General features: G+C 38.7%; 1 protein-coding gene across 1 annotated transcript in view; it reads right to left on the reverse strand.

Annotated features, from left to right (window-relative positions):
- Positions 1-878: 878 nt before the first annotated feature.
- The window catches only part of cep89 (centrosomal protein 89), a 63,464-nt gene continuing 50,090 nt past the window's right edge, over positions 879-14,252 (reverse strand). The window contains exons 17-18 of the mRNA XM_067595954.1: positions 14,037-14,185; positions 879-2,224 (exon numbers count right to left, since the gene is read on the reverse strand). Of these exons, the coding sequence (XP_067452055.1) occupies positions 2,047-2,224; positions 14,037-14,185 (327 nt within the window). The 3' untranslated portion in view covers positions 879-2,046. The remainder of the gene's footprint in view (positions 2,225-14,036; positions 14,186-14,252) is intronic.

Raw genomic sequence — 14,252 nt, forward strand, 5'->3', positions numbered from 1 at the left:
TGAACAGGATGCCTCCTTTTAATAAGGTGTCAGCCTGACCTGGCTTGATAGAACACTTTCATTTTCTTTTCACTTTCTATGTATTTGTTGTTTGTCTCATAATGCTTCTGTTTTCATGTCTGTGCTTGTGCTTTTGCATGTGTTTTGCCCTTTGGGGGCCACCATCAACGTCAACATCATTAAATTAAGTTTCCATCCCCAAATAGAAAAGCCTGTCCAACCCACATTCAGCATAGATTAGGAGGAAGGTAGTCTAACACCATTACTGCCCAGTGATGTAGTTAATGTTGTGGAAATATCAGTCACGCTGAATTGAGCAAGCTGTCATGTTACTGGTAATTTGCAGTTGTTGTTTTTTTTTAAAGCAGGAGCTGAAAATTTCTGACTGACGACACTGTGGCTGAGAGCAATGCTGTAACTTGGCTGATTGATTTGTTGGTCATATTTTCCACCAGACGTTTTGGCTGACAGTAGGCTGTTTTCATATGTTAGCAAGCTCACCAAGTTACACCAGGTATTAGCAGTATCCTTCATCTCTTAAACAGCTACCATACATGTCTGAGCCTCTGCAACGCCGTCACTTTCGGTCCGTGTTCGTCAGCAGGGATTTGTGGTACATCTGTACACAGACTGCAGTCGACCTCGTGGTTCCAGTCTAATCCAGCAGGGCTGTGGTAATATTAAAGAGGTGACGTTATAGTGTCTTAGTCACTGTGTGTCATGACATGTTCTTGGCTGATGGTCTGTATTTGATAGAAAGTACTCAGATACAATAAAAAGACATTGGTTCAAGTGCTGATTTGTAGTGGAAAAACAAATACTGTATTGGTTTATCTTAATAAAGATTGAGTCACACAGTAAATCAATGAGCCTTTGAGTCTGGGAAAATCTGCTTTATTGCTTACACAGTAGCAAGATAGTCACTACACTACTGTGTCTAAAGCATATTAATTTATCAAATAAACTTAAATTTAGGATGTCACAAAATACAGTATTAACACAATAGTTAATAAAGGTAATAATTGTATGACAATAGAGCTAAATATGTTCATCTCTAAGTGTATAAACACTTATTTTCCGTTAACACTTTTACTCTTCAGTCTACATTTATTTCTGACAAAGCAAATATAATCAACAGTATCTCCTCTTGATAAATCCCTCAATATTCTTTTGGTCATTTTAAACATACAGTCAGTTTGATTTCCTGTGGTTAAAAGGTTTAAAGTCTGTGGATGTCTTCTGTTTTACTTGACCCCTGGATTTAGAACACAAACACAAACAGTGATTTAGTGTACCTGTTGCTTCTCCATGTCTGTACCATGTAGTGTTGCTACTGTAACAATTATATTACCACGTGGGTCCAGCAGATGGCAACATTGGCTACATTCTCTGGGAAAGGAGAGCCCTCATCAAGCTCAACAGTCCGACTTATTTGGCATAGTCTGTAAAACCCTGAGACTGTTTTAAAAGAAAGTTTTTTTTAACAAATTACAAAACTCTTTGGATATCACACTGTTCAAGAAGTGGAGTTTTTCTGACTGCACAGTCCAATGTCACCTCTTTGGCCGCTCTGTTCACTGCAATGTCCAAACCAAATTTACTTACAGCACAAAAATGTATTAAATGAGCTTCCTCAGATTACTGTTGTCTCCCTTTAACTGTACATGCTGGCTTCCACAGAGAGATTTCAGCTATCATCAGATAGATGTGATTACAATGTAGTTTAACAGTTTATTGGTTACAAAGGATGGTGCAAGTTTACAATGATTTTATCTGAGAAGCAAAGTCAAGCAGGCAGAAACCTGCAGGTTGATATTTTGACTCTAACTCATCTACAGAAACATAACATGTCTATTGTGCCAGTATGAATGGACAAGCACACCTGTGGGTTATGGCTCCAAGAGTTCTAGCAATAGAAATTCAGCCCATGCTTGTGCTTCTCGTCCAAGGAGTTGTTTTGGTGATCTGAGTCAGATTTAAGTACGGAACTTCTCTGGAGCCCAGGGCTTTGATGAGAGGTGAACATGAGAGATGATGTGGATGATGCTAGGTAGATGTGGTGCTCTCATCTGGGGCCTGAGAAGGCCAGCCGGGAGAGGTGCTGTTGGAAAAGGCCCAACCATGGAGGTCCCCGGTGAGCCTTGAGTCCAAAAGAGTCTCTTTCATCTGCTGGTTCTCTCTGGATGCTGCCTGCCACACCACCTCCAGCTCCTCCTCTATATCCCTGGAGAAGCAAAGAGGAGAAAAGAATGACATCAAGGAAGTCAAAATACAAAACAAATTTCTGAAAATTTCATCCAACAAAAAAAGAAAGAGAAAATAATACTAATACCATGTAGACTGACTTAAATGAACCTACATGATGAGCAAAGCAATAAAATGCAGAAGAATGAAAAACGAAGAAGGTGAACAGACTGCGGTAGCACTAATACACTGAAGGTAAGTGTGTGTGTGTGTGTGTAGTAGTGGGGTACATGCACTTAGGTTGAATAACAGGGGAGATACCGCATGGCTGCTGTCATGAAGCTTCATAATGTGTCACTTTGTCTACATTCAATGATCAGGATGACCACAGGAAGACCTGAGAGTGTCTCTACTTTCTTACACAGCGGAAATCAGTGTAGTGATCTCCGGTTTCTACAGTGCAATCGCCACCACCATCAGGACTACGGCAGACAGTGGTGACATCATAAGGACACAGTGGCTGCAGTGGGTCTCACAGTTCTATATTCAAACTTCTGTCGCCACTGTGCAGCACTAAAGCATCTCAGGACTGCCCATTCTCACCACTCCTCCTCTTTCTTATCCAAAAAACGCAAGGTTGCTAGGAATACAACTGCATGCGTCATCTTCTTTCCCAATTATTTCCTAAGTAGTGCCTGAAGAACTGTATTCATAATTGAAATAGAGAAAAGGCCCATAGCAGTAATGAACACCAGGATGGTGTAGAGTAGTAGAGTAAAATGGAGGAGAGCCTGGTAAAAATTGCATAACTGCCAACAAATAATTTTTGAAGGGGTCTGCAGAAAGATATCTTATTTTTGTCACATAGACAAATGCTTTAGGACAGTTTTCATATTTACTTTACAGTACATTCTTTACTAACACAATATTCAGAGGACCTATAGCAAAGCAATACATTGCTCCCAGTATCTCTTGAATGTTGGAGCTCTGAGCTCTTATCAGCTATCCTGTGTTGTCAGTTGCAATGTTTATAAAAAGGCTGAAACCTCTTCTGTTTACCCAACCAGATAGAAAACTATTTGCTCAATTATATTTCACACAGCTCACATCAGGAAGTACAGTTCACTTCAGGTACGTTAACCTGTTCCTGACCATAAAGAATAATAATAAATTCCAATATTTTTTACATGAACACTAAATCAAATGTCTTCCCGTCATGTAAAAGAGCTGCTAGTACTGCCAATTGTACTAATAGCCAGATTTATTAAGTTTGTGTGAGCTAGTTTATGATGCATTCCATACTTGGATTCATAAATAGGTGCACCAGATTGGGATGCAGTTTATACTCTGACGTGCATTATTACTGTAAACTGTGAGGTGTGCCTCTGTAAAATGAGGCAGAATGACACAAATAACAGAAAGATTGACAATTATGCTAGAATTACTAACAATTCGCATTTTATTTCTCTGAAACATGAATGAAAGGAAGGTTGTGTTAGCAGGAGAAAATCATATCAAATAGTTGTGACTGGATTTTGTTAAAATTTGCTGAAAAAACAGCCCTTGGATCAACAATCAGTTCATTAGTTTTTTCTTATAATCTGGGATTTTCATTAACACAACAATGTTTATTCAGCTAACATCGGTGTCTATGACTTGCACTAATGTTGAGATAAAGATGCTATATCACTGTGATTGGCAGAGTTTAAACCAGGTAAAACAAACCACACTTAGGATTGGATTAAACCTCATACATCTCACAAGCGCACACACACACACACACACACACACACACACACACACACACACACACACACACACACACAGATCAAGTGGTGGCCCAGACACCACCTCCTTCAATTAGAGTTTATTAATAAAACATAGAGCTTTTTAAAGTCAGCGTGTCTGATGGCTTTACAGTGAATCCCACTGGCCACAACACTCACCTCTGTGTTAGTGAGGATCTTTTAGCTGAAGTACAAGAGCACTTCCTCATCAAATGAACTCACCAGGCACAATGCAGGAAAAAGAGGAGTGTTTCTAAATAAAGCAGCAATCATTGGGCTCAGCCAAGGTGTTATACTGCATTCAGATCATATGGGAATAACTGTCAGAGCGGCACGACTGTCGGTGGTGTTCACACATTCAAACTCAACTGATACAATGACATACGTTTTCTGAAGTTTTCCTCCATATGAGCTATTTAACACTGAGAAACACAAGCCTGTTTCAGCCTAATCAGTCAAATGAGAGATGTGATGACATTTTAATGGTCACAATGTGGTCATAAAATGAACATTATGTCTCTAAGTTTGAATGTGAACGGTCTGTGGTGAGAAAAAAATGTGCTGAAATACCACCAAGTGTGGTAGAGAAAAAAAAATCAACCATGTTAAATGTTTTTGTTTGTTGAGTTCGAGAAGTTATTCTTCACACTTCACATTTATGCAGCTTTTGTACAGAGAATCTTTGTCAAATCAATTCACAACCTGACCTGAACACAAACTTTTAATAGTCCATACCATATTTTGGATAAGTAGAGGTAAAAGTCAGTTAGAGCTATTCTGCCTAATCATAACATAAACCATAACCAAAGTTATTTTACGTAAATGAGCAATACTGTAGCTAAAGTTTTTCCAGTGCTGGAAAGGTCCGGGAGCATACAGGCACAGAGGATGAAAAAGAAAACAAAAAACAGGAGCGTACTGTATGATTCAATTCAACAATCCTTATAAAAATAAATATTGGTATTGTGAGCTTATAAATGTTTGATTTTATTGAGACACTATCAGAGGGACGTTGTTGTAGTTATTTTGTCCATTACTTTTAACTGTAATCCATTCAAGGTACAAAACCATCAGCCTCACATTGATGGCCACAACACATATAGAAATCTGTGCTTCAGAGTTTCAGTTCTAGCCACAAAATTTGATGAGATGATGAAACGGTGAAATATGTGAAAACCAACAAATCAGGCTGGAAAACAAGCAGCAGCCACAGTAAATCTGGAAAATTATGATGATGTCTATCAACTTTGAATATTCTGCATATTAGCGACCAAAATACTAAATCACATCATGACATTGACTTTTAAAGTTTAAGTTTCTTTCTGCTTGCGTAGTATACAGTATATGATCAACTCAAACACTATTCCTTTAATGCTGCTCATGTGTCGGTTCTAATCATTCTTTGGCTTTTTGGTTTTCAAAGTGCAAGAAAAACAAAAGTGGGACAAGTACGCACATGCTGGATGAATGAATTACTGTAACAACCTACTACTTCACACAGACAGGAAAGAAGGAGGGATAGTGATAACAAAAGAATAACAGCTCCAGGGAGGGAGCACGTAATTACCTGTGTGTGCTGTTATTGTTATAATGGACGATGCGTTAAAGCTCCTCTGTCATATGCTGTTCACACGTCAGCAACTGAAGCAATCAGCTGCTCTGTCTGGACTCACTTAGCCTCTTATTATATGCTGGCATCAGGCAACATCAGCACACTGTATGTCAGATAATCTGTGTACTGTCTGCTGGTTTGAAGAAGATGAACATGCTGTACCTCCACCTTCTAAGACATAAGTTAATAATGTTTAGTAATGTAAACCGTAAACCACCACTTATGATGCATAGATAAGGGTTGGGGATGTAGTTTTATATCAGTTGCTTTTCTGTCTTAAAGCAGAGAAACAAAAACATATGTGACCAATGAGACAAGATAATTTAACGTCAACAATGCTTAAATGCAGAGCAGAGGCCACTATGAAAGTGACATTCTGTACATCATTAGTATATCCCATTTATTTGTTTGATTTGATTTATTGATTGGGACAGTGTTAGCTCGAAGCTAATTTGCATCTGTAGTCCCCCACAATCAAAACATACAACAGCACAACAACAAACAGTACAAAGCAAAAAAACAAACAAAAAACCCCAAAACAAACAAACAAAAAAACAACAACACACAGAAAACACCATACAAAATACAAAGCTACACACAACAACACATCACATACACCCAGAATGTCAATTAAAAATTAATAATGTAAACTAGACTCAGTGGTCACACAGCTGATTGGTCTTTAGTTGATTTTTTAGTTTGGCCTTAAATATATTGATTGAACTACAGTTCTTCATATCATCAGGTAGGGCATTCCACTGAGTTGTGGATTTCACAGAGAAAACTGACTGCCCAAATGCAGTGCGACGAAAAGGTATGGTACAATCTTGTATAGAGGATATTCAGGAGGATCTAATAGAACTTACTGAGTGAGTGTACACAAAGTCACATAGTGGACGAGGGGCAAAACCATTTAAAATTTTATAAACCAGGCACAAATTTGAGAATAATCTAAAATTGCCAAAGCTCAGTAAATTGTATTTCTTCAGTACCCTACAGTGATGGAAATGCATTGGCTTTATGTATGAGTTTTTAGAGTTTGTTTATATAAGGACTCAAGAGGTTTTATGGCTGTTTCTCCAGCCTGCCCCCAACATGTGATGCAATAAGACATACGGGAAAGAATCATAGCATGCATAAATATCTTGGCTGCATCCAAAGAGAGACAGTTTCTAATATGTCTAAAATTTGCTAAGTTGTACTTTATGTTTTTTAACCATTTTTTAAACATGTTTCTTAAAGTTCAAATTTGGATCCAGTGTCACACCAAGATATTTAAAATCAGTAACTATGTCAATTTTTTCACCTATGATGAAAAAAAAAAATCAGCGTTAGGAGGTTGTACCATAGTTTAAGAGAAAAACATACCTTTTGTGTTGTTTACATTTAGACTCAGACATGATTAATCAAGCCAATGTGTGATCCTTTCCAATGCAATTGTTAGCTTAGCAGCAGCTAACTTAGCTGTTTTTGCATGTGTGTACACAACAGTGTCATCTGCATACATTTGTAGTTCTACATCATGACACTGTTGAGGGAGATCATTAATATATAGGCTAAATAATAGGGGACCTAACACCGACCCTTGTGGAACACCCATTGTGCACTTCATGTTACTGGACAGTGTGTCACCAACTTTAACACATTGTATCCTATTAGATAAATATGATAATCCATCATCATAATCCAAGACATCCATGCCCATGCTCTAGATGAGAAGTTAAATTTAGAGAGTTTCGATATTAAAACATCATGATTGACTGTATCAAATGCTTTACCCAGATCTAAAAATACAGCACCAACTACTCCTCCTTTGTCAAGTCTTGATTTAATTTGCTCTATTAAGTGCAAGGTAACAGTTTCAGTGGAATGATTTGCTCTAAAGCCAAATTGCATACAATGTAGACCAAAATTGCTTGTATTAAGAAATGTTGTCAGTTGTTTAATGACAACTTTCTCAGCAACCTTTGACAGTACTGGCAGTATACTTAGTAGTTACTGGCTTCAAGGCGGTCTCCAGATTTAAAAATAGGCATGATAATGGCACATTTCCAGTCATCAGGAAAGGAGCTGTGTTTAAAAGACAAGAAATAGATATCTCGATAGGAGCAGTTGTCTACATACATGGAAACATTATATCTGAAGTGGCATCCAAATAGTCAACTGTCATGATTTAGAGAGCCGAAGTGAAACTTAATCACTTATGTGCAATACCGCACTTTTTTGTAAATAAGTAATTGTAATTGTTAATATTTTATTATATACTCTAATTGGAACTAGAGCTCAAAGAAGCCAAATTTCAGTGCCTTTAATGTTGGCATCTGCTGTGTTGCTGTGGACGTGACAATAAAATCTCTTGAATCTTGAACCAGAACATTCAATCCCTAATAACTTTAGTGACCAAACTTTTCATCTAGCACCTCAGTGAGGTCTCAGTGAGGAAACTAATGACATTCCCATCAACATCAGCTGTACTTTGTGTTGAGTGCTTCTTAGTTTATATGTTAGCATGCTAACATATAAACTAAGATGGTGAACACGGTAAACATTACATGTTAAGCATTGTCACTGTGAACGTGTTAGCATGCTGATGTTAGCCTTTCGCCCAAAGCACCACTTCGCCTGACAGAGCCGCTAGCATTTCTGTAGACTCTTGTTTATAGTTAAAAGTAACACACACATTAAGTACTTTCTTTACAAATAAGTCAAACAACAAAAAAGTTGATGTTATTGTTGTAGGACAACCACTTCAGTCTGTAAGTTTAAATGCTGAGGTATTTTCCTAACAGCTGTTTAAGTTTCTTGTTAACTTCAGAGCTACCATGGTCAAATTTAGTCCAGCTAACTTCAGATTTGTTAGAAGTTCCACATTAGTCTCTGCTGCCAGGATGTAGATAAGGGGGAACTCCATCAATTTTACACATCATATGTGAAAAAAGTATAAAGCCTTTTGTGGCTCCAGAGAGAGCAGCACAAAATCTGATAAATTGCCTAAAGTAATGTCACGTCATGACTGGGGCAGAAGACTAAAAGTTTGAAAATTACCAAATCCTGAAGAATGTGTGGAATAAATAAGATGATATCTATGGTTCTGTTGTTCATTGTGAATCTGTCGATGTAAATATTACCTACTGGTTAGTCTCAAGGTAATAAGACAATGGTAAAAACTTTAGGGACCCTGTTCAAGAAGACTATGACTATGACTATGATCTGTCTCTAACCTATTAAAGTAGTTTTAGTTGCCTAACCAAATGTTACCCACAGAGTTGGCAGATCAAGAAAAGCTCATATGAATAGTTTTTATATCAGCCAAAAGGATAATTTTAAAGCTGAGAAAGCCTTCCTCTTTTGTTGTTTAGATATGAGGACTTGGTTCCTTAAAGGCAGTTTGGCAAGGCAAGATTGTTTGTTGATTCATTAAGCCCCTCTGAGACCACAAATTTATCTTGGGAACACTGACTAGACCATGTGGGGCCCCATTCTTAATTAAAGATGTTTCTTTGAGTGATTGACTGGGACTAAAAAACATTTTGTCCCTTGTTTTTCTTGAGAGAAGACCCTCACAAACTCTGCCGTCTGCTAATTACCTCAAACTCAAACAGCATGCGCACATGCGTTACCCATGGCAACCACTCTCATCATTGTTCCCTATGAAGCTACACAGACAGACAAATATAAATCTTGCAGCTATGAGAGATGGAAAATTCAATAGGAGCCTGTGTGTGTGTGTGTGTGTGTGTGTGTGTGTGTGTGTGTGTGTGTGTGTGTTTTGGTGGGATAGCTGTGGAGACTACTGGGCCACACAGCTGCAGTCTGACCTATAGAGAAAGGCTCAGCAGCAGCTCCAACACCACAGTACATCTCCATTACAATTACAGCTTCAGTGCGCTGCAGCCATCTCAGGATTTGGTCTATCGCTCTGCAACAGAACAACTCGCTCCTCACTATCCCTGCCCTGTCAGCCCAGATACTAACATTATTCTGTGTTATTCTGAGCAGTGGGAGTTTATAAGGCAGGTCTGGCTGCGAGACAGCCACAGAGAACAACACTTCCACTAGTATTAGACATTCAGACCTTAATTATAACTTCAGGGAAGTCTTGGACCCTCTGTTCTATAACTGAATAGAAGTGTGTCATATTAGTACAAATACTCATACACCACTCATGTACAAATAATAATGGGCAATTTAATAGCCCTTGATCAAAACAGATACTGGCCGAGTAGTAACAGTATTAGTTGTGTGTCTGACATTTGTACATGTCACCTGCTTTCCTAAATCTAATCTGCTTATTCTTAACAGAGAATCCCATTACAAGTTTTAAATTTGACATCCATCTTTGCCCAGCACCAACTTGGCACAAAAACATGGTGGCTATTGCAAAGGTCGCCATACTGTATTATCAACACTCATCACTGTCAATTTCATGGTGCTATTTAGTACTTTTCAGAAGATATTTTCTTGAAACAAGAAGTAGGAAGTCATAAAAGACTTGGTTACTACCAGGGATGTGCATTTCCATCACTGAAGCCAATGCAATATGCAACGATCACTGCCAACGATCCGATACATTAAAGATACATATGAAACAACTACCAATGCAATAAGATATGATTCACCCCTATTGTGATGCAGTGTGATTTGACACAATTTGATTCCACACAATGTGATTCAACGCAATATGAAGTGATTTGATGCAAAAGAATGATGCTATATGCAATTTAATATGGCACAGAGAGTTTGATTTTATTTCATATATACAGCAAATGATAAATTATTTAAAAAGTTCTATTTTTACTTTACAAATGTGTTTCTCTAGTACTAGTGCAACTCTAGTGCAACTAAGGAAGCATTTATGCTATTTATCATTTATGCTTTTTCTTTATGACCTCTTTCACAAACAGGCCTTTGTAGTGTAGTATTCTGTCTCCAGTTAACATGCATATACTCCGTGAGTCAAACAATTACTGTCAAAATACTTTAGTAATCCACTTAGTCCGACATGCAGAACAATCATTTCTAGGGTGTGAGTTCCACCCGTAACGTTTTAGCAGCGCACCACTTAGCTGTAGCATCCTAGCGTGCTTGAGAAACAGTTTAGAGAGGAGGAATCAATCTAAATATCAAATTATTGATTTCTATTTACATTTCTTAAATATAAAGGCATAGGTCCTCTACTAATAATTATATATAAATAAATAGATTTTACCAATAAAAAGATGTTAGAAATGATGCCTCACAAGCTCCTCTCACACTTTTTTTAATTGGGGCTATTGCATCATGAATGTTTATGCCAGCGCACCGATGCAAATTGGTGAATCTTCCCATCCCTAGTTACTACACAAGGAAGACAGAACCTGTGCCTTTCTTCCAACCTATAATGTCAGCTACCAAGACACAAGTAAAACAAGAGCCATGATCCTCTCTGATCCTTTCTGCTGTGCTGCATACAGCAGACTCACAACCACTCATGAACGTGTTGGGAAAGCAACGGATAATTAAGTACTACTAAAATGTGTTTATCTGCATTCATGGGCTTTAGCATTAATTATGCATCAGGTCCCAAGTGTGTATGCCATTAACATAAAATAATGTCAGCGATTTTCACTGCTTATTTTCCAGTGTGTGAAAACAGGAGAGATTAAGGCTGCAGTAACCACAGGCTTCAACAGGCATGAAAGGAAGAGGACTGAATTAGAATTAGGACTGAGTTTCACCAAGTTGAAACAATTTCTAAATAAACATAGGTTCACCCTGCATTTAGTAGTCAGGGTCTGTACCCCCAGACTTTCTAAACCTATTTTACACATTCTACACCCATTTCAAACAAAACGTAAAACATAATAATGATATTTCAACAAAATCAAAGCTATTCAATAAACCCATTCTATATATTCTACACACCATAATCACGTCAAAACACTCACCACTACACATACTAAACATATTTTCAATTAATAATCAATGGAACCTGCAAATATTTTACATAAACCCATAAAACTATATATTCTTTACTCACTGTGAACCCATTCTTAAACAATTCTTGATACATTCTCAACCCATTGCACCCATTATAACCAATTATAATGCATCCCCCACAAACCACTGAACACATGTTCTATCCAACCCATCCAAAATCCTCCTGAATGTTACACATGCAGTCAGCTGAAAGAAATCAAAATCTGTCAAATTTGTCAAAATGTGAACATGCCAGAAACTTCTTAAAGATCACTCTTCCCTCATATGTAGCAGCTCTTTCTATGTTTTGTGGATTTGTATAGGGAAGTCAGAACTGCTTTTAGGGGGGAAAAGTGATGTGAAGGCTCAATTCCCTCCTGAGCTCCTGGAAGTCTCAGGCTGTGCTGCTTCCCTGGAGGCTACGCAGAACTCAGCAGGCAGGCGGCCATCACAACCTATCAGCATCTCTGCTACGGTAGCATGGGCAGAATACAAAGCAGTGGATCAGAGAGAAAAGAGAATGAGGCAGATATAGATTTTTCCTCTGTGTGGAGGTGAGAAGTTTGACTTCAGCCTAGTGCATCACTGAACTCCCCATGCCCTAGCTGAGAACAAGGGAAGCCTGGTTCCTCAAAACCACAAATAGGATAGAATCTCTCCACCAACTATTACACTGCTAGTTGATAGTTACAGATTTTTGCTGTGGCTGGTAAACTAGTCTACTTTAGCTGCCTTTATTTGGAGGTCAGGGCTTCACACACATGCATCCCCACGACCTACAGGGTCTGGTGGGTACAGTGCGTGTTTTGGTAAAGCTGATGTGGTGGTGAAAGCAGTTTCACGGCTTGATAAAACCAGTAGGTTAGTGGTGTGAGTGATGTGTGTGGTAGTGTGTGTGATTTGTTGGTCACTCAGGGCAGAGCACAACTGGATCTTCTAACAATCTGATTAGCTAGCTTTCATTTGATAGCTGCAGGCAGCACGCCCAGAGACCAAGCTAAAAACAGACATACTGACAGGGGAATAAAGGGGAGGTGGGAGATTGTTTCAGGAGCAGCAAAGTACCAGCAGGGATTTATTTTTCCAATGGTGTCATACTAGCCCTGCCATTTCAAGTAATTCTTTGCCATATCTTAGTATAATGACCAGAGTTGCAAAAATGTTGCTAAATCTCACCAAGACAATTCAATTAGCTTGATGCAGTAGCCGGAGGTTATCATTTACATGCAGTTTTCACTTACAAGATTGCTCTTCTCTTCTTACCTCCTGACAAGTGTTTTCTCCATAGTCAAGAATATATACATATATACACAAGAAAAATACACTGTATGAATAAATACAACATGTGCAGTATAAAAACATACTTATTCTTATATACTTACATCCGGTATTATCACATTTAACCAAACCAATTACTACCCACCACCTTATGTTGTTTGCACACCAGGAGGCCTTTCTCTGTAATTCTAAAACAAAATGCTTCAGGCACTACTTATGAGAATCCTGTTGGAAAGCACATGTGGTTGTTCATCCCCAGCAATCCCCCCCAGATTAACCGATTTAGTGTGGAGAGAAATGTAAAAATGAAGCTCTGTGATCTGGTTTACGGTGATGTCAGCATCTATCTCCCGAAAACAGCGATGAGAGTGGAAATTGCGCTGTACAAATGCAGAAACTGTGCAGCATAAAGACATATACAGTCGCAAAGGAGCTGATGTGTTGGTTGCTGCACGTTGTGTTGCTGTTTCGTGTAGTTTGTGTAGTCCCATTCGTTGCGCATTGCATTGTTGAACTGTTGTGGGTTGATGATGTGTGTGTTCTTTTTTAACATAAACACATAACTTGTTTTAGTCTTTTTTTAAAAGATCTCTAGTATTTAGTTATGAAAGAATTATGAACAAGATGTGTGCTCAACAGGACATTTGACAGTTGAAATATAATCAGTGCTCTCTTGTGGACAAGCTGTGTAAAAGCCACACTGTTTCTAAATTAACACATATCTATTAGTATCACAAGTCTTATTTTTCAGCCAACATACATGCAGATATCAATATATCTGCAGTATGATAAGCTAAAGCCAGTTGATAATTGACCATGCAGATGTGCTGTGTGGTTATTCTTATTGGAATCTTAATTAATCTGTGTGGGGGGTAAAATGTAAGAAAAAGACAGATGATTTACATAAAGGTTGAAACTGATCTGTTGTCTAGACATCTCTCTTTCTGTATCTAGTCAGTAATTGTTTTGTTTTGTTGATGTGACCGGCTCTGCTTCCATGCATACCTTACTGCTGCCTCTCACTGTCTCTCTTTATTTTATTTAAGCTACACACACACACACACCATCACCTGTCTCCTTCTTCTCCTCCTCTCATTCACACATTCTCTCCTTATTCTCCTCCCTGATTCCTGCCTGCCTGCCCCTCACCGTTTCTTCTCCACTCTCTCCTCCCTCTCTCTCTCTCTCTCTCTCTTTCCCCCTCGCTCCCCTCCTACCGTTTGGACTGCAGTAGTCTCTCCTCAGCCTCCTGTCTTTCTCTTAGCAGCCTCTGCAGGTGAAGGATCTCCCTCTGGTAAGAAGCTGTTCTCCCCTCCGCTGCCTCCTCCAACGCTGCCAGTCTGGTTGACGCCTGCCTCCGGTACACCTGCACAGCACACATGCATCCACACACACACACACAGAAATGAGATGTGGAGTGTTGCTATGAAAGA

The sequence above is a fragment of the Thunnus thynnus genome, chromosome 1, assembly GCF_963924715.1.
Source record: "Thunnus thynnus chromosome 1, fThuThy2.1, whole genome shotgun sequence".
NCBI lineage: Eukaryota > Metazoa > Chordata > Actinopteri > Scombriformes > Scombridae > Thunnus > Thunnus thynnus.